The sequence below is a fragment of the Alosa sapidissima genome, chromosome 9 (assembly GCF_018492685.1).
Source record: "Alosa sapidissima isolate fAloSap1 chromosome 9, fAloSap1.pri, whole genome shotgun sequence".
Classification (NCBI taxonomy): Eukaryota; Metazoa; Chordata; class Actinopteri; order Clupeiformes; family Clupeidae; genus Alosa; species Alosa sapidissima.
The window spans coordinates 27,451,870-27,477,856 of record NC_055965.1 but is presented as its reverse complement, the minus strand read 5'-3'; the positions used below and the strand labels follow the sequence as shown (position 1 = coordinate 27,477,856).

The 25,987-nt window shown below is 40.3% G+C and overlaps 2 protein-coding genes across 2 annotated transcripts in view; one reads left to right on the top strand and one right to left on the bottom strand.

Annotated features, from left to right (window-relative positions):
* The window catches only part of LOC121719376, a 176,079-nt gene extending 166,613 nt beyond the window's left edge, over positions 1-9,466 (top strand). The window contains exons 29-32 of the mRNA XM_042104889.1: positions 6,772-6,925; positions 7,124-8,124; positions 8,253-8,468; positions 8,692-9,466. Of these exons, the coding sequence (XP_041960823.1) occupies positions 6,772-6,925; positions 7,124-8,124; positions 8,253-8,468; positions 8,692-8,975 (1,655 nt within the window). The 3' untranslated portion in view covers positions 8,976-9,466. The remainder of the gene's footprint in view (positions 1-6,771; positions 6,926-7,123; positions 8,125-8,252; positions 8,469-8,691) is intronic.
* Positions 1-25,987, bottom strand: part of LOC121719390 (NACHT, LRR and PYD domains-containing protein 12-like) — a 705,660-nt gene that overhangs the window by 427,718 nt on the left and 251,955 nt on the right. The window lies entirely within an intron of this gene.

The window sequence follows — 25,987 nt, the reverse complement described above, 5'->3', positions numbered from 1 at the left end:
TTTACCGGGGGGCGGTCGTCAGGGGGGGGGAGGGCCTAAGATAATTTTTTAAGCCTTAGGGGAAGGCCCAGGAGAAATTTTTTGGCCTGGGGGGAGGGCCGAGGAAAATTATTTTTTCCTGATCCATGATATTTTTTTTCCCTGATCAATGATCCGTTTTCGATATTTTAAAAGGTTTGTAGGCCAAAACATGATTCACGTCTCTTTGACAGAGTCCAAAAAGTCGCAACGCTACCTGAATCTCCCACAAACCCCCTTGTAAGCTTGCAGGTCACCCGCGGTTATGAGTCATTAACAAAATATTTTAATGATATTCGGGTCATTTGTGGGCAGGTCAGTTAAAATTAATTAAATATATATTTTCTACAAATAGGCCTACTTAAAATATCACGAAAAGGCTAGCATCAATACAGTAAAGCATCAATACAGTAAAGTCAACAGTAAAGAAGCTGAAGACGCGAGTTAAAATAATAAAGACACCCCTTCAGGAAAAGCGATATAGGCTATGGGAAATATTGGGAAAAGTTCTTAAAGAAGATGACAGTAGTACAAGTTATGGTCTATGTAGGCCTACTTCTTGCGAAGCCATTTAAAAGTATGACAGCCAAAACGGGCAGCCTGCAGGAATAAATGTTATGGCACAGACTAGGCTACACAGCCATATCTACCGGTAGGCTATAGGTTCGCGCATGCATAAAAGTTATTAGTTCGTTGTGTTTGTGACTTTAAACAGTGGATGTGCTTTAGTAAAGCTTTGTGCTTCATTCAGCATTATAAACCAGTTCTTACGCTAACGTTTTGACCAGCAATGTATCTCTCTTGCCTACCTTGCCACATCATTTCTGTTTTCGAAAGAAAAATGTATGTTCATGGCCTTCAAATCTTATCCTAGTGTTCTAATCCTTGGTGGTTGCGTGCGTGCTTGCGCTCTTATTCTCATTCTCTCTCCTGCGCAAACATTATGTCCTGCATGCCTACTGTGTGTAGTTCTACTGCATAAAGTTTCGCAAATAAATTAGTTTGTTTTACAGAAATGGCCTACTGTCACACTGCATGCAGGCTATAACCAAAAGCACACATTTTGTAAATAAACGGGTCGGATCGCAGGTCGGGTATAATTTTGTCCTAATTAATATTCGCGGTCCGAGTTGCGGTCGGGTTGATTAAAATATCGGGCGACCGCGGGCCGCTTGTGACCAAACTCGCGCAACACTGTGTACCCGTGTGTGTAAGTGCTTATGACATTTGCTGGCCGTTTTAACGTTGTAAACGTCATTTTCCGACCAGTTTTATGTGATTCACGTAGGGGGAAGGGCCTAGGAGAATCTTTTTGAGCCGGGGGGAGGCCCCTGGAAAAAAAAATTGACCAGGGGGGAGGGCCAGGCAGAACATTTTTAACCCGATCGTCTGGCGACCGGCCCTCCCCCCCGCTAAATATCGTACAGTCCCTAAGTAGGCTGTTTACATTGGCAGAGTAAAATATATATTGTGCCTCTAGGGGGAACTCTAGCTCATTTGGCCAAAATGCCTAATACTGCATACCTTTAAATGAATAGTCTAAAGTGTGGAGCATGAGTGTGTTTAGCACTTCTCTGAATCCTCTGTTACTATTTTGACAGGGGGGTTAAAAATGTCTATTTAGTCAACGTGCAAACCTGATAGGAAAAAGAAAACTGCATTGGTCACAAACTCTGTGCCGGGTCTAAGAATGTGTTTTTGTACTCTTTATATTACAATAATTTATTTCAAAAATATATATTTGTCATTTCCATTAGTCTAAACATTATCAAACAATAAACATAAATCCCTGCTGAAAAAAACAGCCAGACCAGCTTTAGGTGGTTTGCTGGTTGACCAGCTTGTTAACCAGCTTTTTTGACCCTATGATGGTTGACCTGCTAGATCAGCAAAACTCTTGTGAAAACATACCTTCAGCTGGTTTATCCAGCTTACGGTGGTAATTCATCTAGTTTTGCTTGTCGTACCACCTCAAGCTGGTCATTTCAGCTGGTGTTGCTGGTCTATGCTGCTGGTTTAACTGGCCATGCCAGCTTATGTTGATCATTCTAGCAAACCAGCATGCCCATCTTACACCAACAATGTTAAGCTTGACAGGCTGGTCACACCAGCATGACCAGTTTCCACACCAGCATATCCAACTGGTGGCCTAACCCGCTACACCAGCAAAGACCAGCAAGAGCTGGAAGAAAACCAGCAAATATCTCGATATTTTTTGTGATTTTGACGATAACGATTTTTTTTGTAAAGTCTGAGTTACTTTACAGCTCATTATTTATGAATAGCATCATTACAATAATAACCAATAACCTAACCTGTGACTTTTTAACCAAATCAACCAATGCATTGTCACTCTATGACTCATTTCCAAGTATGCCCCCACTTGTGTGGCAATGACATGGTCTAGCCAGCTACATTAGACAATAGGCCTAACAGTTTCCCAAGAGAAAGTCTTAAGCTGAAGTTCCTTTCATACCTTTACATATGATTCACTGTAAAACTAAGCAGACCGACAGAGTACATCTCAGTTATTTCCTTGAATGTTTTGTTTAAGAGCAATCATGTAGGCTAGCATTCCAAGTTACAGAATAGAAACTAATGCGTTAGCTTATGGATAATGTATATGAGAAATCCCATAGAGATGCTAACGGTTAGCATAATCGGTAAACGTAGATATTTAGAGCGAATTTCAGTCCATTTACAAGAGTTACATGAGAATAGTTATTTGTTTACAACTGACTATTAAAATACTCAAAGGCTAATGTTTTCTCTCCATATAATACCGTGTAGGAAAAAAATCATCATCAACATCAATGCTACTTGAGCCGCACAAAATCCCAAATAGGCTACTCTCTGCACAAAATAAACATTAGTCGTGCATGTGACAACTTGTGACCCACTAGTGATCACGTGACACTTGCTCTGCTGCAGCCAGGGGCTTCTCCCGCATACACCTCCTGTGAATGTATGAGTCTTCAATGCGTGATTTCGAGTGTTTTTTCCCCATAAGTAATTTAAATACTCTATAATGTCAATTTGCACATCGTTAAAACAACAATCACGATATTATCGCAGACAATATATATCGCCCACCCCTAGTTTCTAGCTGTCTAGCTATAAGTGGGATACCACTACACTGCCCCCAGTTGGACAAAAATAAAGTGTACTGTCCAGTAGGGGTTAGCAGATTCCACAGCAACTGTTCTCACTGTGGTTGTTGCCAGGGGCCAACTTGCTAATTTTCTGTTTCTTAACAGGTGATGCTCCATTCCTCTCAAGCATGAGGGTTGTGCTTTTGGGATTCAGAAATGCTGGGAAGAGTTCATCAGGAAACACCATCCTGGGCAGAGAGGAGTTTGACCTGAAGAGAAGAACACCTCAGTGTGTGAAGAGACAGGGAGAAGTAGCAGGCAGACAGGTCACTGTGGTCGAGGCTCCAGGATGGTGGGGTGATGCCACAGTCAACACCACTCCTAAGCTCACTAAACAGGAGATTATCCAAAGTGTGTCTCTGTGTCCTCAAGGACCACATGCTGTCCTTCTAGTTATACCTGTAGCTTGTAGGTTTACAGAGGACAACAAAAAAAGTGTGCGGGACCATTTTGACATTATTGGTAAAAATATTTTGAGGCACACAATTGTCCTTTTCACCTATGGAGACTGGCTGGGAGACACATCTATTGAGCAGTACATTGAGAGTGAAGGAGAAACCCTGCAGTGGATCATTGGGAAATGTGGGAACCGATATCATGTCCTCAACAACAAGGACTGGACTGATGATACACAAGTAACAGAGCTGCTGGAGAAGATAGAACAGATGGTGGTAAGAAACGGAGGTGCTCACTATGAAAGACCACAAGAAGAGAGAAGACGGACGTTTTTCTTCAGAGGTGCGTTGTGACATCGTATCCTCACTTAAATTAAAACACTTGTTATTTTTTGTAAAAGTTGACATCTGTAAAAGTTAGCACATAGCAGAGCCTGTCAGTTAGCACATAGCAGAATATAAGAAAATAAACTAAACAGAAAATAAACAGAAAATAAACGTTCCTTACTTACAGTAGGATGACCCATAACATATGATGCCTGTCTCCTCGATAGAACTCTGCTATCTCAGTGTATCGCAATGGATGTTCAGTACCCCCCCCCCCGTTTGTGTTGCGGAATTAGGTGAATAGGACCTCTCGTTACATAACCAAATTAACAGTTCGTTTTTTTAATGTTGAATGTATAGGTTTGAAATGGAATAGAGCAGATGACCAGAACAGAGCGATGGATGAGGCTGCAGCGCGATTGGATGAGATGACTCTGCAGGGAAGCATGGCATCTCCCCCTCTGAGTGAGTAGCCTATGTAATTACTCTCTGTAAAAAATACATAGTGAAATAGTGTCAGCATTTAGGAATGATACTGTAACTATAAGCAGCATAATTGGAAGAGTTGAGTCTGCAGAAAAGCATTGCTACTCTCCCAGTTCAATTTAGTGAGTACTACATGTATTCCTATGAAATATCACAATACATTGCAAAATAGTGCCAGGAATTCTGAAGGACACTGTAGCTACTTTAGCTACTGTACTCTACTTTGGAATAAATATACCATATTTTCTACAGGCATTTATTCTGTTTTTATTCTGTAAATATACCATATTTGCTGAAGGCATTTATTCTTTCTGTTATCCTAGGTGTTTTGTTGGTAAATGATTGTACTTACAGTCAAAGGTGATATCTGGGTGTGGCCGGGTTAGATACACACCACCCAACAAATATAATTATATACTGTTCCAACTCAAATTTTGTCTTCAACAACTCTGTTCCTTACGGTGGCCAATAGGTGCAATCCGAACTTTTACTGTCGCTGCACATGGTGTGATATTGTTTTGGGATTAACATGACAACATAATAGAGATGAAAAGCACTGTGGTATCATTGACTTCCACTGTTGACATTAAACTCTGTTTCAGTGTGTGGAGATGACAGATCGGAGATGTTCACAGTGGAAAGCTCAGGCTATGGCACATACCCATCACCAGCACCTTCTGTAGCCTGGTCTGAAGCCTCCGCTGAATGGGGCTCCCAGGAGTCCATACACACTGAGTGGAGTGTCCAGGGGAGCACTGGAGGGGGAGGTGAGTTACCTCTCTGGTGTGTTTTGTTCTGGGGTTTGGGTCAATTTACAGTACAATGCACTGTACTGCGCTGATTATCAGGGTCATATTAGAACTTAAATAAATGCACTTAAAGGAAAGATCCAAAGTTAAAACAACCTTGGGTCTATTTATGGATGGAAACAAGTTCAAACTTTCTTTTGGGAGTTCTGAGATTGTTTTTTGCATTAGTAACAAGTCGGCTATTTTCAAGCCACTGACAATGCTCAGAATAGCTCAGATAGGATCCCTATACAGACAAACCGAAGTATTGTAAACTTGTAAGCTGTTTCCCATTGCCTTCAGTGTTGAGTGTAACACATTACTGTAATCACATTACGTTTGTCAGTAACATAGTAGTCTTCTAATTCAGTAATTACACTGTAGTTCCTAGCAGTGGAATTAATTAACATCATTAATTAAATAATAATAATACAAAAAAAAAGGGACAGTATCAATAACATAGAAATATTTCAACGCAGTACCGAGTTACTATCCATAGAGAGTAAAGAAGTATTGTAAGGGATTACATTTTTTTCTACAGTAGCGAGTAATGTGTAATACATTACTTTTTTGAGTAACGACCCCAAAATTGATTGCCTTCCTTGTGTAGAGTCATGATGAAGAGGTCACTCCTCTGGCCACAGGTGTAACTCTATAACAACTCAACACAAAAGTACCATCATTTCAATAGGCTATATACTGTATGAGATGTTGTTAAGCAAATATTTTACATTACCAGTAGGGTGAATTAAGTGTTTTGCCAACGCAAATGAAAGTTCATGCAGTTACATAGTTACTCCTCATGGTGGCACACACACACTTGTTTGCCACATCCTGATGAAATAAATACCTGTTCAACCAACTTTGAACACAGAGGGAATTTTTCACTTCACCAACACCAACATGATCCTGAAACTTTTCCTCTGCCTGTAATTATTTAAATGTAATTTATTTTAAAATATAATAGTTCTCTGTGTTATAGTTCTTTACTGAAATCAATGGCATGTAATTCAGTGTTGGCAAAAAGAGTTGTGGTGATGGTATGGTTTCCACACCATGGTCTCAGATTTGTGCTCATCTTTTGTCCAGTGTGTTTCGTATAGGTGTCATTTTCTTGAGATATGTCATTTAAAGCAGTGTTTCTCAAAGTGTGGTCCGGGGACCACTGGTGGTCCGCAAGCTATCCCAAGTGGTCCGCGAGCAGACGTTGTAAAAAATAATATAGATGAGTTGTTTGCAATATTGAACTAACTTGTATGTAAATCCAAACAGTTCTGCAACACTGCCTATGTAAGCTATGCCAATTTAAATCATATGAATCCTCTGACACAATAAGCAAGGTGCAAAGACAATAAGCAAGGTGGTTCAGTGAGTAGGCCTATTTTGTCTATTAACTAGGTGGTCCGTGAGGTTTTTTCTAATGGTTAAGTGGTCCTTGGTCTGTAAAAGTTTGAGAAACACTGATTTAAAGCGTGAACATAAAATTGTGGCAAAAAAATATTTATTTCATGGGTACACTGGGGGTTTGTACATTTCTATTATCTCTATAATATCTCAAATAAATTCAGTCATAGAAAGGAAACAATATTTACAATATTTTCACAGTTGACAAAGTCCCAGAGCCATCAAATGTACGTGGGCCTAACGTCATTGGGGAAGATTCCTCAGAAGACACTTTTCTGGACCAAGAGGATTGGGATTCTGTAGACAATCCTGACTGGAGGAGAGACATGAGAGGACTGTCTGAAGATATGGCTGAGTACGAAGATTTAGATTTACATTTAAATTGATTTTATGATCTTAATGAATCCATGCTTGTTTACAGGCCCTGAATTACTCCAATTCAGCCATAGTTTGCTGGTGGTTGTGTTAATTTAATTTCTTTGTGGCTTGCTAACCTAGGACGTGAGGACAAAATCTGAGGAAAAATACCTAATTAAAATCTCCTCTCCTAAAGGTTGGACATTTCATCTGGCACAATTCTGTGTCAGTATTTCAAACAAACAAACTGCTGCAAATCCTGTGAAGACAAAGATGAAGACACCTCACACTGGATCCTGATGGAACCCTCTGTTTCCATGGAGACAGGAGTCCCAGTGTATAAACACAGCTCTCCACCAGGAAGTTTTGAGTGCACAGTATCTGGTTTGCGCTGGGTGTGTGCTGTTGAAGTCTCTCTACAGTATCACTTTAGTGACCCCCATGTATTTGGAGCAGAGCTTGCCATGTTGCAGTATGAGCCAATTGGTCCCTTGATGGACATCAAAGTGCTCTCAGGTGAACTGTTGGAGGCTCATCTGCCCCATTTTGCCTGTCTGGAAGGTTCCTATACCTCTCTTAGAGAGGCTGTGAGAGTTCTGCATGGGGTTGACTTTGGTGTGACTCTAGAGAAATGTGAACTGACCCGCTTCCACGCAAAGCTCCTCAAGCCCTCCTTCTCACTGACAGAAGTCCTGGTGAAATTAGGAATCCCAATGAAAGCCCATCTGGATGTGTTAATTTACCGCACCAGAGTGACACCCCTGGTTCTACTCACATACATTGTGCCACGGGATGCTTCCATGATTCAGGCCGTTAAAGAGGATTTATGCAGGACCCAAGATGCAAAGGAGATCATAACACATCGACCGAACATCTCCATTTGGATGTGTACTGAGTTTATCCTAAAAGCATCCCTTTGTGATGCTAAGATCTCCCCATCAGCGATCACCCTTAAATACGTCAAACCTCCAGAGTTTTTCAAAGTTGTCATTAAAAACGCAGAGGACTCTTTTGATTTGGAGATACTCAGTGAGGGTAAATCCACATGGAAAGCGACATTGGAACGCTTTGAATATGGTGACACGGGAGAAATGGCACACAGTTTTGAAAATCCCCTAGCAGCATCTAGACATTCCCAAGAAGTGATCCACAGAACTGATGAGGAAGAAGGGAAAATGGCCTCCATGTCACACAAAGGTACACCACTCAACATATAAGCTTTTTAACCACTGTCTGTGTATAAAGTAAAAAAAACTAAACAAAAACAGAAATAACAGTTAATCCAATATGTTATTGTTTGTTTTACCTTCTTTAATTGTGTTGAGGTGAGATACTCAGTGATGGCAAGTCCATTAGGATAACGACAATGGAACATTTTGAATTTGGTGAAACTGGAGATGTTGCACGCAATCATGAAATTCCCTCCGCAGCATCCAGACATTCCCGAGAAGTGATCCCCAGAGAGGCGGCTTACACAAGCAGAGAAGGGATCCACAGAACTGATGAGGAAGAAGGGAAAATGGCCACCATGTCACACAAAGGTACACCACTCAACACATAACCTTTTAAACCACTTTCTGTGTATAAAGTAAAAAAAACCCATTTGAAATAACAGTAAATCCAATAAGGTATTGTTTGTTTGTTTTACCTTATTTCATTGTGTTGAGGTGAGCTCAAGTTCTGGGTAGAGCATAGCAGCAGCATCAGTAGACACTGGCATCAAAAGATGTTTTAAAATCCTGAAACTTAGTTATCTCTTCCTAGATCGACTGTACCATATTCGGCCTGATCTCATCGAGAGGACATCAGAAGGCGTACTAAAAGGTCTGGTTCTGAGGCTTGAATCCCATCAGCCTCCTGTGTTGAACAGGATGGAAGCACAAGTCATCCTGCAGAGGACCAGCGTGGTGCATGAGCAGGTGACCTCCCTCATCGACATGGTGCTTAAAAAGGGAGACACAACATGTGGCATCATGCTCTCCCTCCTTAAAGAACTGGACTATTACTTTTATCAAGACCTTATCAAGAAAACACTGAACCTTTCTTAAGACCTATAGGAAGAGACCTTCTCATTCCGTCGGTGGGCAATATGTGTAAATGGACTACTTATTAAGAAAACACATGCAAATCAACAATACACAAAACCTCCATTCTATTGGTCTCTAATGTAAATCCACAAACTGTCAAAACACAAACTGTACCTGGAATGCTACTTTGACATTTTGAAAAATGTTATACACAATGTGATAAAGCCGTCCTGGTGATGTCTGTGGTGAAAACAACTAAATAACTTTTTAGTTTCCTTCAATTTGTAAGGTGCCCCCTGCAGCTGAGAGAGGAGGCTGCATCATAGCATGACTTCACTGTACAGAATATGACTGCTCAGAAAGTATCAGAAGATGGATATACATTTAGTAGTAGACTATTGATGTAAATAAAATAAATGTAAAACTAGCCTGTTGTGGAGTTGATACATCACATTTATGGATGGATATATATTCAATGCAGTACACTATTGATGTAAATACAATAAAAAATATAGCTGCAAGCAGCAATGAGGGGGCCAAGCTGTTAAGCAGTTGAACAGGAGTTAGGATTGGATTGGACTGTGTTGTGTTAGGTTGGATTGGATTGGACTGGACAGGACTGGATTCGAAGGTCACCAAATTTATTGTGTGTCCTCAAGATGTGCTCTAAATCCACTTACCAAGTTTGGTTTAAATAGGTGAAAGTGTTGATAATTATATCACCCCTAGTGGTCAAAGTTCACCAACATAATTGTGCTGTCTTAATATGGGGTCATGACTCCACATACCAAGTTTAGTTTCAATCAGTGAAAGTTTTAATAAATATACTTATAAATATACTATGACTTAGTGGTCATAGCACACCAAATTAATTGTGCGTCCTCAGGATGTAGTCCCAAGTCCACATCAATTACAATGACATACCAAGTTTGGTTGTGATAGGTGAAAGTGTTGCTAAGCATCGAATTTGCACCTCCATTCACCAATTAAAGGCTGTAGTAGGCCTAGTGTTTCTACATGTTGGCACAAAACGTCATTTCTGTCAGAAGCCAGTCTATAATGCATACAGGGGTAACATGAGTTGAGTCAGACAGAAGAGGGGCCTGTCTTAGTAGCCTATTCCTGAATCCTGTCCCTTTCAAACTACGTTAAAATTGTGTGATTAGCCGCCAGCATAATAAAATCTAAATTACTCCAAACCTATGAGTCTAAGCCTTAGTTTAAAAAAAATCTTCAGGTGTAAGTAATAAGTCAAAGAACCACATTCTGTGTAATATAGAGGTTATCAAAAGATACTCTAGTTTGTAATTTCTTTTAAAGTATAGGCCTACATTTTGAACACAAATGGAGTCATGGGTCCAGGGATGGACCAGTGAAGTTGCTTCTTCTCCACCCTTCTCTTTTCACGGGGGGGGCATTCTGTTTGGGGGTCCCTCAGACCCCACCACAGATTTGGTCCCCCCCAATGTTGACATCATGACTACGGCCTTGGTTCACGAGTCAATGTACCAGGTTTGGAGTCAATGCGAGAAAGTCTTAATTATAGCGCCCCTAGTGGTCAAAGTACACCAAATGTATTGTGCGTCCTCAGGATGAGGTCCCGAGTCAATATACCAAGTTTGGCTTCGATACGTAAAGGCGTTGCTGTAATTTCCTGTATCTCTAGCGCTCCCCTAGAGGTCGAAGGTCACCAAATTTACTGTGCGTCCTCAGGATGGGGTCTCAAGTCCATGTGTCGATAAGTACCGATAAGTTTCGATATGTGTAAGCATTGCTGAGATATGAGCCTACTTCCTGTGATTATAGCGCCACACAGTGGTCAAAATGTACCAGATTTCTTGAGCCTCCTCCTAATTGGGTCCTGAGGACATATTTAGTCTTGATACGAGAAAACCTTGCAGAGATATAAGTTCACTTCCTGTTTGGTGGCGTTGCTGTCGATTTCGATTGGCTGTTACTGCCGAACTGTTATAGATATGACTACAAAAATCACTACTTTTGTTAGGCGTGGTCAGAAGATGGACTGTGCCATTTTCATTGGTGAAGATCAGATGAAATTTGTGACCTTTGGAAACTTTTTAGTGTTTTTGAGTAAATCCAATATGGCAGCCGAATCAATTACAATGACATCACACTTTGGCCTGGGTCGGCCTAAGGACCTCCAACAGTATTACCAGACCCCACTAGTACATTTGAATAACAAACACAACAACAGCTACAGGCCAAAATGCATTTTGCTAATTGTAGCGCCGCCTAGAATTCAAAGGTCACCAACATTTTTGAGCGTCCTCCTGATGGGGTTATGAGTCTACTTACTTTGTGTTGAAGTTTTGTTATGATACATGAAATGGTTGGAGAGATATGAGCTCACTTCCTGTTTGGCAGCTTCGCCATAAATTACAATTGGCTGTTACGGGTGAACGGTTTTAGTTCTGAAGACAAAAAGCACCTGTATGAGCCATGGTCAGAAGATCATGTGTGTCAAGTTTGGTGACAATCGGTCAAATCTGTGACCTCACTTTTGATAAAATCCAATATGGCGGAAAATCCATCATGGCGAATAATGATGTCACAGGGTGCGTTGAACTTGTCTTGGTCCAAGGATTCCAACGATAATGTTACCTAATTTTTTAAAATCGGGTCAAAAGTCAAAAGTTGAAAACGGGTCAAAAGTTACGTGCGTGAACGCCCCCAATAAAAAGAAAATAACCTGTTGTGGAGTTGTGATAATTTGATACAGTACATCACATAATTAACCAATGCCTGTAAGCAGGGGGAAACAAACAAACATAAAACTGGGACTGTCCGCAGTTTCAAGTCAAGTGGAAAATTCCTTTGGAAAAGGTCATCGAGATCATTGATGGTAGATCACTTCCCAGCCAGGGTTATGCTCGTAGGGCTTTAGGACCCAGGGGAGGTGTTCACAGGACGTGTAAGATGGGTTAGCTTCCTGGTTGAAGCCCTAGCTTCAATATAGGCATAAGAGTTTAAAACAGGATATTATCATAAGGGGCTGTATGTGACACAGAAAAGACCATAGGCCCTGTAACTCTTTGTTTTACTCTCTGTTTTTGTAACAGTTTCCTGTTGGTTACAGGGACTAATTAAGAAGCTGGAGAAGTTACCCATTTCTGGATGGTAAGACAATTGAAGAGTAGAAGATAATACTTTTTCTGGATGGTAAGACAATTGAAGAGTAGAAGATAATACTTTTTATACTTTTTCCCCTTTCATTGCCTATGTGTTAATGGACAATTATATAGTATATACATATATAGCAGTATTGGTTGGGGACTTAGCAGTATTGGTTGGGGACTTAGCAGTATTGCTTGGGGACTTAAAGACCCCTGGTGGTGGTTCTTCAGCTATGGTGTTCTATGGTGTTCTATGGTGTTTGGTGTGTTATGTTAACACATCGAATCAGGACATCAAGTTATCCAATAATTTACACCTGAGGCCAACAGAGGTGTTTATGACATCTCTGCTGCCCTAGGGTACCATGAGTAACAACATTGTCTCTGTCTGGTACTAATAATTAATGAATGTGTTATATATTTTTGTTTTATGGTATTTGGAAATACATATAAATCTTATTGCCTCAAATTGTATTAGCTTGTCAGCAGAGAACCTCTAACTCAGTGGCTCTCAAACTTTTCACAATGAGTACCACCTCAGAAAACAGTTGGCTCTCCAAGTACCACAATTATTACTGGCATTAAAATACAATAGCGTAAGGCAATTTCACATATTGTACTGTATGTTGTACATACTGTTTTGTGTCATTTGTTGCTGGCAGGTGCCATTGAAGCTTCACTAGTCACATGTGCTGGGCTCATTGTCACCAGCTTCCGTTTCTGCTCGAACATATTCACCACACTTCTCTTTCTAGTACTTCCCGTTTGGAGCCATGATTGCATGAATGTTTTTGATCCATCATGTCTGCTTCCTTTTCCTTAGCTTGCCATCACAGCTTAGCTTGTCAACCATTTGCTAATGCTCGATACAGTTCAACTAGACTAGTAGGCCTATTGTCTCCTATTGGCTAATATAAAAACGAATATAGGCCTACTTTTTCAAATTTAACTTCAGTGATTGTGTGGTAAAGGATTTTGAATTATATATATATATATATATATATATATATATATATATATATATATATATATATATATATATTGATATAATTTGAAGTGATTATGTCATCTTTATAACAAGAAATCTTGGAGCATCCTGGAGTACCACTAGAAGGAGTCCGAGTACCACCAGTGGTACCGTACCACAGTTTGAGAACCACTGCTCTAACTCATTGTGAAATGTTGTGAAATGAATTATCTTAATAGCTTAAAAAGAGTGATGTACCTTGCCCCCAAGGCTGTCTCTATATCCTCCCCTTGGAATTATAGGGTCCTATCTACGTTCTGAGTAGTTCTGCGATATTAAGCTTGAAAGTTTTAGGATTCCATAGAGTTATACTGATAAGCGGAACAAATCTGCCGCAAGTTGTCAGAGAATAAGTGTCAATAAACTCCATTTTGGGTTACACTTTACTTGACAGCGTCGACACAAGAGTGACATAACACTGTCAAGTTGTAAATGTTTATGACATAACACTTCCATTATTAAGTGACATTCGGTTAGGATTAGGGTTAGAGTTAGGGTTATGGTTTAGGGTTAGAGGTTAGGATTAGGGTTAGGGTTAAGATTAGGTTTCATTTGTCATAACAGTGTCATGTGTGCAGGACAGTGTCATGTCACTCTTATGTCGATACTGTCAAGTAAAGTGTTACCCAATTTTGACAAAAATGTCAGATAGAACCTTATAATTTTATGCTATTTTGCTGTAAATCCATATCCCGTTCTTACTACTCTGATTAACACTGTTGAGGTTGCTCTTAGACCAAAGTTTTCCTTTAAATTAAATTTTATGAGGAAGAAGATGACAAAACAAGTAAAAAGAAGACACTTGACTCCGAGTTGCTCTTGGGAGAATGGCCCTTGTGATATAATTGGCATACAAGATAAATTAATACATGTAAATGCCACTAAAAATACATTAGTAAATACATAACAAAAAATACATAATACACAAAAATACACATCAACAATCAAAGTTAATAAATAAGCAAACACCACATCAGTGAAGTTGAGCAATTTGGGATTTCTACTTTGTCAGAGGTCTGAATGTTGTAGATTTGTCATCGTAGGTCAATCCAAAAGTTGTTAGTGGTGCTGCTTACCTTCATCCACTAAAGTGCAGACATCTTGTAACAAAGTTTCAATGTTGATGTAGATTAAGGGCACTGTGGGGACTGTGGTCTGGTTGGCATGACTACATGACACATTTCCTGTTTTTGTGGCAGCAGTGTTCATGAGTGGAAAGTCGATTTTAGTTTCTCATGGCCAGACTTGCACTCAGTCTGTATGAGTATGAGTCAGAGGATGTCAGATGGCAGGAGATATGGCTTTGAGGTATCTTCATTTAACTTACAGTATAGCATGGTCTGTTTGACATCAAGGAGTGATGTGATCTTTGTGTAGGCTATACGATTTGTTGATAAGCCACAGTAAAGATTGGTCAAAAATGACTTGAGTACTTGAGACACTTAAGTTTCTTGTAATGGTGAGTAAATAACTATTGCTAAACTATAACCCACTGCCCTCCAGTGCATGGTAGAGATTTGTTAGCCATTCTCCATATCAGTCACAGATTACTTATCACACATAAACACAGAATAGGTCATGAAGTCACAGAAACATTGGCTGATTTAGCTATAACTTAGTTTATTGAATATTATGGTAATGATGATTCACATGCCCAAAATGCACGTATGGCATAGCGCCACCATCTGGTCACAGATATAATGGCTATTTCACTGGTGTTACCTCTACCATTCCTAGAATTTTCTTTAGATTTGTTTCACGTTTGGTGGCTGAAATCAATGGTTACCACAGGAGAAAATTTAGCAATTATATCATCCCTCACAGTCTCTACTCAGGGACAGAGATTTAGCCCCATGAGTGGCCCAGGGCCCCTTATGTCTCGAGTCTTGTGGTCAGCAAATGGTTTCACCCACACAGACAACAGTTGGTAGGGATGTGGACCACCCTACACTGTTAGAAATTTCTTATAATTTTACAGGAAATTCCTGGCTAATAATTGCCATAGCCTAATTTTATTGTAAACAGTATACAGGACTGTTACTGTAAAATAACTACAACACGGTACTGTACTTAATACAACATCCCTACTGTAATTAATTACAATACTATCATGTAAATTTACTTACTAATTTCACAGATAGAATACTGTAAATTTATTACAGCAAAATGTTATATTTACGGCAACTCAGTAGCCAGGAATTTCCTGTCATTTTAGGAGTTTCCTGTAATTTGACAGGACAAAATATTGTACATATTACAATTAAATGTTGTAACTTGGATAAATGTACTCTTTCAGACTTCTGCAAAGAAAAACAAAACAAGTGGTATTTTTGTTTTTTTATATTTTTATTTTCTCTTAAAATTGAAGAGAAAACGGAGTGCACAATGCACAATCATTCCTCATTATTTATTTTCAACAACAATCTTTAAAGGAGAAATCCGGTGTTAAATGGGTTTTAGATATGTTAAGTATGACCATAAGCTAGAGTCATGGACGAGGGGTGACCCTACCCAAACCCGAAGCATTCCACCATTTTTTACAGATTCTTCCATAGCTCTATTAGCGTTAGCAACCGGGCATCTCTCATAATGCACATAAATCACTTATTTTAACCCATCTACAAGGCTAACAAGAGCTCCATCAACAGTAGCTTCGCTAGCGGCGGTCATATAGGGATTGTCAAAGGTTTTTTTTTTTTTTTTTTTTTCAACGATACCCGGGACACCGAACCACTGGGGCACATGAAATTTGGTGGGTATGTAGCCCCACTAGACTTTTACGGAAAAATTTTGTTTCGTCCCCGGGGGCCACTTCCCCCCCCCCCCGTGCTGGGCCCCCCGAACCACAAAAAAAGCAGTTTTTCCTAAATAACTACCTGAACCGTGGCACTGAGGATGAAGAATCTTTTATGGTATGTTGGTCTCAAGGGCCCACATCAACCTGGCCCATAATCACTCATTTGTGTTGCACCCCCCCGGTAAAAAATGAAAATGCAATATTATTCTGCTTTAATCGCCCCTATCTTCAGTTAAGATGTTCAGAACTGCACCAAATTTTATGTGTATGATTGACCTGGCATTCTCTGGGGGTATGCCAAGTTTCGTAGAATTTCATCCATGGGGGGGTCTAAAAAAAATTAGGTTATGTGTACATTTAGTGACTGTACACTCATTGGCCTGTAGATGGCGGTGCACACATATACACATGCACACACACACAGGCACCCACATACTATCGGTATTAGAACGGCCGATACATAATTACAAATTCATTAGGATTAAAAGAAAGCCAAAAAAATAAATATTCATCATCATCATCATGGCTGCATTTCCAGTATTGGCGATAAGTAGTCGTTTGTCCACTAGATGGCGCATCGTTGCAGTGAGACTTAATTTTGTTGGAAGTTAAAGGGGTGGTTCAGGATTTTGGACATAAGACCTTATTTCCAAGTAAGCAAGTGTGATATTTATCAGTGGAGACTGTTTTCAGCACGTTTCATCCAGTCCTTCTAATTGCAGAGTTCACAGGTGCTAGGCTAGCGCAAGTCAACGGTATGTGCTAGCCTGCCACTAAAGACAGTCTTACCCACTCCAAAGTACACCTGAGGCAAATTCCAGACAATCGATGTAAATGTCTGTGTTGATAGAATAGTGTAAGAAATACAACTACCCTTGCATTGCGTTGCAATAGTTATACTTTGGTCCCTAAAGTTGTTAGTAGTCATTTTGCAACTCAGCGGCGGACTGATATTACCAAGGCTACTACTACAGTAGGTATCCCCATTGGAGTGCGCTTTACTGTTTACTTTTCGGCGCAGTACTACTAACCGGAGCAAGTATAATTCCGCCGCTGCTAAGAAACTAGTCCCTCAAAATGTAATGCGATCGTTGAAATGCAAGGATAGAATAACGCTAGAAATAACACTGTCAATACAGACATTTACATCGATATTCTGGCGTTATAATTTATTTGCCTCGGGTGTACTTTGGAGTGGGTAAGACTGTCTTTAGTTTTAATGTTACCTTTAGCGTTGGTTGAGTGATGGAGGCCAATTTGATTGATTGCATTTGTAGAAAACTATAAATGCGGTTATACCAAGCAAATTGATAGCAGCACTGTAATTGTATCTTTCGACTGTCATTTGTTGCACGTGCTACAAAAATCATTCTGTGCAATGGAAGATTTACCAACGTTACACCGGTCTGATACAGTTTTGCCTATACATGCGTGAGACTGAGACGCCTGTTTATTTTGTTTTAAGTGCGTGCAGGGTGTGAGAGGGGAATCGATGTGCTTTGATTCCAGCTTGGTAGTTGTAGTCTGAAATTAAAAAGCACGTGTGTGTGAAGTATCCAAACAATGACACCTTCATTTCATTATGGCTGCTTTAGCAACACACCTTAAGCTACTGTGTAGTGGGTCCCATTTAGAAGTGGCTACTTCATTCGCGCTTTCCTTGACTCATGGAGCTCCGTGAATTTTATTACAACTTTTCGCCACGATATGGCAGTTTAAGTCCGCTTGATACTGTAATTGGCGTAAGCCATTGGTTTCCAAAGGAGATTTTATTTGTCGCCAGCATAGCCTATTGACAATTTATGTTGTAAATAGGCCTACAGTACCTTATAAGCCTACCTGTAGCTTAGGGAAGCTAACAGCTTTCTATTAGGATCTAGTTTGTTAGTTACAGTTTTGTCATAACTCTGATGCATTTTTGCATTTAGAATAGCCAGAGCGTGGATATCTCAATCGGAAAATTAAACAATATCGGGCGCCTATGGACTAGGCTGGGTGAACCCAGCCTGATCTGCCCGCTATTTATTTTTTGATTTCTTAAAAGATTGAGCTTGGTCTGGTGAAAGCCAGACTAGCCCAGGGATGGATTACTGCACGGGCCTACCGGGCCCAGGCCCAGGGGCCCAAGGGGTCAGGGGGCCCTGAAGCCCAAGCCTTTGCATGGAATCATTGCCTCAATATCAAAAAATCAGGATGTAGGCTATGAATGTGATTGAATTTAGTATTGGCCATCCCCAAAATGCACCAGAATACAGGAAATCACATCAAACAAATGAAATTTTTTCTTGGGGAGGACCCCAACCCCCCCCCCCCCTCCAACATATACAACAATTAGTGGGGGGCCCTCAATACATCTGGGCCCAGGGGCCCGAAAGTTCATAATCCGCCCCTGGATTAGCCATGGACCTCAGTTACACAACGCAAGGGAACATGAATCAGCCTATATTTGCACGAACAATAACGGACAACAGCTCTTCAACTTTGGCCCGTTAAAATGTGTATGAACAGTCTAGCGACGCATTTCATCAAGGCCCATTTGGACATGTCAGTTATTTGCACCACTGGTTAGATGTAAAACAGCATTTCGTTTCAGACTACTGTTACTTAATTTGTGCATTAACAATAACGTTTCAGACTACTGTTACTTACTTTATTGTCAATGCACAAATTATCACATGAACTAAAGATGACTAAAATCTTATGTAGAAGAAGAAACATTCACAAAAAATCCATCCATCCAAAAATGACCTTTGTTTTTGATAGCTGTTGAAAACGGCATGGAACTGACAGAGATGTTTTTGTTTATAAATAAATAAATAACATTATGCTGATACCTTTTGCTTTTCCCAAATACAATGTAGCCTACAGGTGTAAGTGACCTTTCATCAATCCAGTTGCCATGGATGAACTGTGACGAACTGCCCTACTTGTGATTGTTTTGAGATTTTAAAGGTTTTATAACAATGCTACATCTTCTTTGGCTATTCTACAATCTATTCACCTTTTCAGCACGAGTAGGCTACTTTCTGTGCAACCGCACAAACACACTCAGGCATGCCAAACAAGCATACACAAAAGTTTCAAAAGTGGGGGATGGAGTAAAATATGGACACAAATTGAAGCGTGATTTCTTTTCGCGGAACGGATGTACAGGACTGAGCGGCGGACATATTTTGTACCGCTATGCGGTACATCTAGTTAGCTTAAAATACCTCACAACCGCGTATAAACTTCCGCTCAATATTTGAGTCTGAAGCATAGACAGTAAAAGTAGGTCTCGCGGGGGAAAGACTACAACCGTAAACAGACCCCCTTTCCGTTTCCGGTAGCAGTTATTTTAAGGAGCAATGGGTCTTCCAACAGAAATCAATGGGATTTTACAGAATGGCAAATAAAACATTAAGGGTTGTTTTGAGGACATTTAATGCCCATAGCCAGCCACTCAAAAACAGTCAAAGGCGATTCAAAACGAGTCAGAAACTCGAGACAGGACTCATCGTCAACATTTTGGAGTCCACCACTCTAGTTCATCCAAAACAAACCAGAAAAGGGACTCAAATTGCTAAATACCGGAATTAGCCTTTAACGTTTAAAACAAGGCATTGGCAACATTGTATGTGTGCTGAAAGTTTATTTAGAAGACATTATATACACACAGTACCTTTAAGACTCGATAAGTCTATTGACGAAAGGAGGACTGTGCGCGTGAGCATTCAAAAAGGGGGTGTGTCGCGCATGGGAAACGAAGCTGGTTCAATCCATGAGTTGTAGTAAATTTGTTTTGAATGCTCACATGCACAGTCCTCCTTCCGTCAACAAAACAAAATTCACATTCGTCGATAGACTTATCGAGTCCTAAATTCAAAATGGCGTCGCCCATAAGACAAGCAGAAAGGTTACTTGAGTTTGACTCATTAAAGACTAAGAGGGCGGAATAGTGTGAGATTTTCTGCAAGGGGTCCAAGAGATTAACCATTTACAAGCCTGCTTTCATCCGCCTGAGTCGTCATATTTGAACCAAGTTGAAAGCAGCTTGCTATGTTTCTGGTAGAGTGAAATACTGATGCTGCTGAAAGTCCAGTGAAGCTGAAGGAAGAGAGATGGCAGCTGAAGGACCACAGCCCTCCAGAGGTGAGTATATCTACCTCTATGCCATCTTTAATATACATATGTTATTATATTATAATATATTATATGAGATAAATATATAATGATTATTATAATTTGATGAACAATACTATACTTTGCAAAGTGTTTAGAACGTTGAGTAGTTCATGAGTGATTGGACTGTACTTCATTTACAGGAGGTGACCCCCGTTTCTCAGACGTGAAGATTGTGCTGCTGGGGAACAGAGAAGCTGGGAAGAGTTCAGCAGGAAACACCATCCTGGGCAGAGAGGAGTTTGACCCTGATGTGAGAACACTGCAGTGTGTGAAGAGACAGGGAGAGGTAGCAGGCAGACAGGTCACTGTGGTGGACACTCCAGGATGGTGGAATAATATCAACATCATAGACACTCCTGATCTCACTAAACAGGAGATTGTCCTCAGTGTGTCTCTGTGTCCTCCAGGACCTCACATTCTCTTACTGCTTGTACGAGTAGTTGAGTCCATCACACAGAATGGCATTAGAAACATCGAAGAACACCTGGAGCTTCTCAGTGACAGAGTCTGGAGTCACACCATGCTGCTGTTTACCCATGGAGACTGGCTGGGAGACACAACCATTGAGCAGTACGTTGAGAGTGAAGAGGCCCTGCAGTCTCTAGTAGAGAAATGTGGGAACAGATATCATGTCCTCAACAATCAGAATATAGATGACAAGCAGGTCACACAGCTGCTGGAGAAGATTGAGGAGATGGTAGCAGGAAATGGTGGACGTCACTTTGAGGTCGACAAAACTATTCTACAGGAAGTGAAGAAGAAGAGGAGACACCTCAGTACAAGAGTGGAGGACAGAGAGACAAAAGCTTACAAACAGGAGGTTGTGTTTAAATATGTCATGGGTGAGTTGTTTATTATACAATGATCGGAACATTACCAATACACATGATTTATCTTTTTGTTTTTATTGAAATACCGTATGCCATCCTGCTGACTACCAGCAATTTAATTTTGTCCTCTCTAGATTACATTACTTGACTATATCCCACACCATGCATACTATTTAGCTAGCTCATTTTGTTCTCTACAAAATACATTTAGGACTTTTAATTGAGGCCAAATGTATGGGGGTGGGGTTTTGGGGAATATGTAAATTAATAAATAGTTTTACAGGTGAATTTCAGCCTCTCTCTGGGATAAAGGTGATGCTCCTGCAATATGTTGAGGAGTTTACTTCAGAACAAGACAGAGACCGTGACAGAGGAGAGATGGCAGAAGGAGTCACGCTTCAGTGTGCGGAGGGAATCAGTGGAGGTCGAGAGATCACTATAGTTACGATGACACCAAGTAAGAGAAGTCTAGAAGAGACTAAAGCAGAGTTGGTGTCTCTGTGTGATCCTGGTCCACATGCTTTAGTGCTGAGCATTGACACAGATCTTCACTTCACTGAGAGAAGAAGGAGACAATTCCAGACACATCTGGGGCTTCTTGGGGACAGAGTTTGGGATCACGCCATAGTGATGTTTGACTCCTCTGATGACCTGACTGTGGACAGGAACATTGAGGAGTACATTGAGAGTGAAGGAGAGGCCCTGCAGTGGCTGGTTGAGAAATGTGGGAACAGGTATGTTCACTGTACAGGTGAGGAGAGCAGGCCAGGTGTACTGAAGAAGGTTGATGAGTTAGTGGTTCTCAATGGAGGAAGCCATTTCCAGTATGAGGAAAGGAGGACAAATGAGACCACAGCAGCAGACTGGAAGATGGAGGTGGAGCAGCTGGTGAAACGGATGGAAGAGAATGAGCTGGCAGAAAGCATGAGCATTCCCCCCAATAGTAAGTGTAAATATGTTAGAAACATGATGTAAGCAAATTATTATTATGTGTGCAGAGGTACTTCCCTCCATGAGATGGAAGAGATTGAGCTGTCCAACAGCCTGGATATTCCCCCTAATAGTAAGTTTGGTAACTCTTTACTTGACAGTATCTACATAAGAGTGACATGACACTGTCATAACTTCTCATGACAAAAAACAAATGACTCTAACCCAAACTTGTCATGATAAAAAACAAATGACACTTGACAGACGTGAATGACGGAAGCGCTATGTCATAAACGTTTATGACTTGTTCAGTGTCATGTTGCTCTTTTGTAGATACCGTCAAGTAAAGTGTAACTGTAAGGTTTATGTTGTAATGTTTCACTCAAAGCAAACATAGTCCACTCTCCACTAAGTGAGTTTGGCAGAAGTACTTCCCTCCATGATTGAACATGGCAGCAGGTCTGATATTCATTCAGTTAGAGGTAATGTACTAAAAAGATAAATGAGTATCACTTCAACATTAAAACATTGAGCAGAGTGTGCGGCATTCTCTTTATTTTCTTAATTATATGCACAAGAAGCCAGCACCTCAGGAAATACTTTATTGGTGTGCGATACCTCTTTTTTTCTAGATTATGACAGTGTAACATCCACATTCGGGGAAGTGTGTACTCATGTTGTTTCTGACATTGCCTGTGACTGTGGCAACAGCTAAGCGATCTTTTTCCAAACTCAAACTTAAGACCTATACCTAAGGAGCAGCATGGGGCAGGAGAGGCTCCGTGGGTTAGCTATCCTGTCCATTGAAAATACGAGAGCCAGAGCATTAAATATTGGGAATATCGTTGACGATTTTGCACAACGAAAGGCTCGTAAGATGGCCTTCTTCTAATGGCCTAATTCACGCATATTGGGGATTGTATGCATAATGATTTTATTTGGTTTCTGGACGGTTAAATAAGTTAGGCTACATTAAGTTGTGTTTCTGCGCAGTGCGAGTTTATAAGCAAGCAATCTACGCTTGCAGTTTCAGCAGAGGGTTGAAGAGGCGCATTGAGTGTTCCCATAATTCCATGCGAGTTGATGTTAATGCAGTAATATTAGATTACCCTGGCCTGCAGGCTGTTAATAAAATAATTTTTTAATGTTTTCACATGTAATGGATCCTATGTAGTCGTGTGTTTTTTATTTGAAATTGTAATTGTTGTAATTGTAACTACTAAACTACTTCGGTGCCTCAGGCCCTATAATTGCATAAACAATTGAAGTCACCCTTAATGTGGTATTGCATGTATCAGAGCTTATTCATCCTGGGCCAAAGTTAATCGGTATGGGGCCCGCATAGCGCTCTCGCACCTGGGCCCACCATTGGTTTGTTACGCCACTGGTAGCGGGTATTTACGGTTATGGATAGAAATGAGGTGGAGTGAAGAGTACAATATTTGCCTCTCAAATGTACTTGAGTAAAATCCTGAGTACTCCCCAAAAATGATACTCAAGTAAAGTACAGATCCCTCAAAATTGTACTCAAGTACTATACTCAAGTAAATGTATTCCATTACTGTCCGGCTCTGGTGATATGACAGGTCAGGATGCTCCTCATGGGGAAGGTTACAGTGGAGGCTTAAAGTAAATATGTGTGCTCTGACTGATATTGTGGTGTGTGTGTGTGTGTGTGTGTGTGTGTGTGTGTGTGTGTGTGTGTGTGTGTGTGTGTGCGCGCGTGTGCATACGCGTGTGCATACGCGTGCGTGTCACCAATGTCATTAATGGTAGTGTTTGTGGTTTCCCACCTCCACAGTCTGTATGCGTGAGTCTGCAGCAATAGAGAAGGCCTTGGAGAGGGAGAACAAACTACGGCAGGAGGCTCAGAAAAACCTCACTGAAGCCATTCAAAACATAACAGCTGAGGCAGAGAAAAATATAACAGATTGTATGAACAAGTCTGCAGAAAGAGAGAAGAAGATTAGAAAGGAAGAGGGAAAGAATGCCTTGGAAAGAGTGAACAAACTACGGCAGGAGGCTCAGAAAAACCTGACTAACATCACACAAGACTTGACAGCTGAGGCACAGAAAAATACATCAGATTGTAGGAACAAGTCTGTAGCAAGAGAGAACAAGGCATTGGAGAGAGAGAGAACACAAAATAAAACCATAGAAGAGATGAGAGTGCAGATTGAGAACATCACAGAAATGGCAGAGAAAAGACTAAATGCAACAGTAAAACAGATGAGAGAAGAGGCAGCAACACCTTGAGTGAGAAAGTGTGGAATATACGACAAGAGGAGGAGCTGAAGAGAATTGAAGGAGAGAGAAAGATACAAAAAAAGGGTTTGATAAAGCTAAGTGAAAGAGAAAAAGTCATCAGAGAGGAGGGAGAGAGAAAATGGCTGGAGAAGGAAAGGGGGGTAAGAGCAGATGAGAAACAAAAGAGAATTGACAAATTCTCAGTGCAAAGAAGATCAGAGAAGACGAGGAGAAGAGACAAGATCTACCGAAGGAAAAGGACAGACTACAAAATAATAGAAAGGTCCAAACTCAAGGAAAGCATGCCTCTTTGTATGACAGATCAAATTACTGCTATACTCATTGCAGTTGGAATGTGTCTGATAATATCTGTGGTCATTAACCTTTGTCTCATTTGTAAAACATGTTGAATGGCCATGGTGTTAGAAAAGTGCTTTATAAATAGAATTACCTTACCTTAGCTAGGGTCTACAGTGCAATTACATGAACATATAGGTGTATTCAAGGTTGTGTTACACCTGCGTTCTTAACTTCCTCTATACATACAGCACACTTACTTTTTTAGAAGTGCACAGTATTATTGAGGACAATAGTGTTGTAATTGTTTTTATTTAGTCAGTAACTCATTCATGAATTGTTTTATTATTATTATTATTATTATTATTATTATTAATAATATTTATTATTATTTCTGTCTATTTTATCAATGTATTGTGTCCATTGCATATTTAGTTCTTCTGCACCCTGGTGGTAGTTAAGTGTCACTGGTGAAAGATAATGATATCTTATTCCTCTCCTCTGTTCTCTATCTGGTTGAACAAAAACAACAACAAACATAAATGTATGCAATTTATTAAAATGTTGTTGTATTTTTATGTTGTAATACAGCTGTGAGATTCTAACTGTACTGTCTTTAATATTCATTAAAACATATACTTATACATATGTACAGTATGCATATATTTTTTTCCCTTTACTGTATGCCAGTCATTCATGTGTAAAAAGAGATCACTGGTATGGTAAAGTGCCGGTTTGAGGTTGTAGTAGATCTCCCAGAATGATTTGTGGGCAGTGTTAGCCCTGCTTTTATTTAGAAATTAACTCCAAACCCTTCCTAATCACAGCATGTTCCCCTTTCTTTCCCCCCCAAAGGTCATCAATGTCATGAATAGTCTGAATAAAAATCACGACTTTCTAATAAAGGTCATGTGACCCCCTTTGTCACCAGTTAACGGTATTCTGCCTGAGGCAGTATTAGGAATATGTCACAAGTCTAGAGGAACACTAGTGCAGGAGACAGAAGATATGCGTTCACAGGTAGTATTTATTTCTTCAGCACGGGTCTGCAGAATCACACAAAAACTTCTTTCCAGTACAGGACACAACTCAAGTTTCACAGATGAACTGGTCTTCCATAATACACACAAGCAATCACGGGTAAATAAATCAGATCTTCGGAATTCAACACAGGTAAGTTTCACAGGTAAACTGGTCTTCCATAAACACAGGCAATCATCACAGTGGGGTGTACTACGAATCTCGATTAGTGGGTTAGTGAGGTATGTTGCGCTCAAAGCCAGGGTATGCTGTGACACGAAAGTGGATCTGTTTTAGTGTCGCTATATCACCATGGTATCTTATGCTGTCAACCAAACCTGGTCGGGAGGAGGTTATATGCTAAGTTATAGCTCAAATCGTGTAATCTACTGCCCACTGACCAATCAATTGTCTTAAAAACGAAGTTATCTCACGTGTAGGATTCTGTCATATATCTTACAGGTGGAGCTCCGCCTCTACTGACATTTTGGATCTTGAATGCGCTTTAATAGTGCTGTGCGTGCAAATATCCCACTATGGACGTGCATACCATACAACAACTGATGACAATTGATTTATTTGATGTT